Raw genomic sequence first — 1,794 nt, 5'->3', positions numbered from 1 at the left:
ATTTTTCCTTATGCTGGGAAAATGTTTTATTTTGTTTCTATAGATTTCATAGAAAAGATGCTAATCATTTCTTTATAATAAACTTACTAATACTCTTTGCTAAATTTTATATTCATAAATGCAAATTTGCTAATAAAACACCTTGTTTCTCTTTTTTCATTAAAGATATGGGTCTATATATCAAATCAATAACAGACTCTACAAATAAAAAGACTCTACAAATAAAAAGGCTCAAAGGACAATCTCAATATGTACGTCTTTGCATGTTCTTATCTAATCACCCCTGGCTGTGTTGCTTGGCTGTTTTGATGTATACTAATTTCATTTAAATAAAGTTCTTTGAAGAAAAAAAAAAAGAAGAAGAAGAAGAAGAAGAAGAAGAAGAAGAAGAAGAAGAAGAAGAAGAAGAAGAAGAAGAAGATTTACATTCCAGTCCAGAAGGTGGCGGTAATGCGCCTAAACCTGAACTGCCATTAAACAATGGAAGAAGAAATGCACTCAGACAAGAAGTGGATCACGTTAGAAACATGGCTGGACAGCAGGGAGCTGAGGATCTGTTTGACAGTATTCTTTTCGCAGATGAAAGGTGAGCTTTGTGGGTGAGAACTGACCAGGCGATGTTTGAGGAGAGCTAACGACTCAGAGGCGGAGGGATACAGAACCTTCTGGAATATCAAGTTAGCTTAGCAGCAGGNCATTTTGACTTCAAAGCTGTTTTGATTTACATTCCACGGGCACAGTTTTTTAAATATAATCTTTTTAAGATGAGGAAACATCTTACTGGTTTATGTAGTTGGTATGATACTGTAGAAATGATAGAACATGTTTTGATTAGTTGTAGAAAATATGCAAATCAAAGAAGATTATTAAAAACGGAATTAGGTGTTAGTAGGGAATTGAAATTTGAGAATGTGATCGATCAGTCAAATAGTATTGAGGGGGGAAAGAAGATCTTTCGTTTTTTTAAAAAAAATGCTGGGATCTGTAAGAGAATTTGAGGCATACATATTAGGATCCAATAGATGGCAGTAGTGCAACATCAATGGATGCAAGCTGCCGTTAAAACCTAAAGAAGAAGAAGAAGAAGAAGAGATTAATCAATTACAATGAATTCTGCTCGATATATAATTTTCCAGTTAGTATCCAGGAATTCTCCATGGTGGTTAATGCTATACCTTTGGGCACCTTAATGTTGTTTAAAAACACTAATTATACTCTGTCTGTTCCACCTTGTATCCCTGTTCTAGCCGAATCATCTGTTGGAAAAATCTGTTTTTCACTGGAGTTTAGGAAAAGCAATGAGAGAATACGCAGGTTGTTCCAAGAACTTATTGTTTCTCGTCCAGCCATAACATTTTACTGGAGCCGTTATATCCCAGATATTCACTGGAAAACAGTTTGGATGACCCCCCATAAATATTTAATTATAAACAAGGTGAAGGAAGGGTCATTTAAAATTCTCCATAAAATTTACCCTGCTAAACACTATATGGTAAAATTTAAAAGCGACATAAACACTAATTGCAGTTTCTGTGAGGGCCATCCAGAAATTGTGATGCATCTCTTTTGGCTCTGCCCTTTTATACAAAGGTTTTGGTCAGAATTTAGCAGGTTTATTAATGACCAAATTTTAAAGAATTTTTCCTTATGCTGGGAAAATGTTTTATTTTGTTTCTATAGATTTCATAGAAAGGATGCCAATCATTTCTTTATAATAAACTTACTAATACTCTTTGCTAAATTTTATATTCATAAATGCAAATTTGCTAATAAAACACCTTGTTTCTCTTTTTT

General features: G+C 33.7%; 1 protein-coding gene across 1 annotated transcript in view; it reads left to right on the top strand.

Moving 5' to 3' along the window:
* The first annotated feature begins 406 nt into the window (after window positions 1-406).
* Window positions 407-1,794, top strand: part of lto1 (LTO1 maturation factor of ABCE1) — a 4,006-nt gene continuing 2,618 nt past the window's right edge. The window contains exon 1 of the mRNA XM_007570731.2: window positions 407-586. Within this exon, the coding sequence (XP_007570793.1) occupies window positions 528-586 (59 nt within the window). The 5' untranslated portion in view covers window positions 407-527. The remainder of the gene's footprint in view (window positions 587-1,794) is intronic.

This window comes from Poecilia formosa, unplaced genomic scaffold (genome assembly GCF_000485575.1).
Source record: "Poecilia formosa unplaced genomic scaffold, Poecilia_formosa-5.1.2 Scaffold267, whole genome shotgun sequence".
Lineage (NCBI taxonomy): Eukaryota > Metazoa > Chordata > Actinopteri > Cyprinodontiformes > Poeciliidae > Poecilia > Poecilia formosa.
Note: the sequence above shows the minus strand (reverse complement) of the source record. Positions and strands in the feature narration are given on the sequence as shown.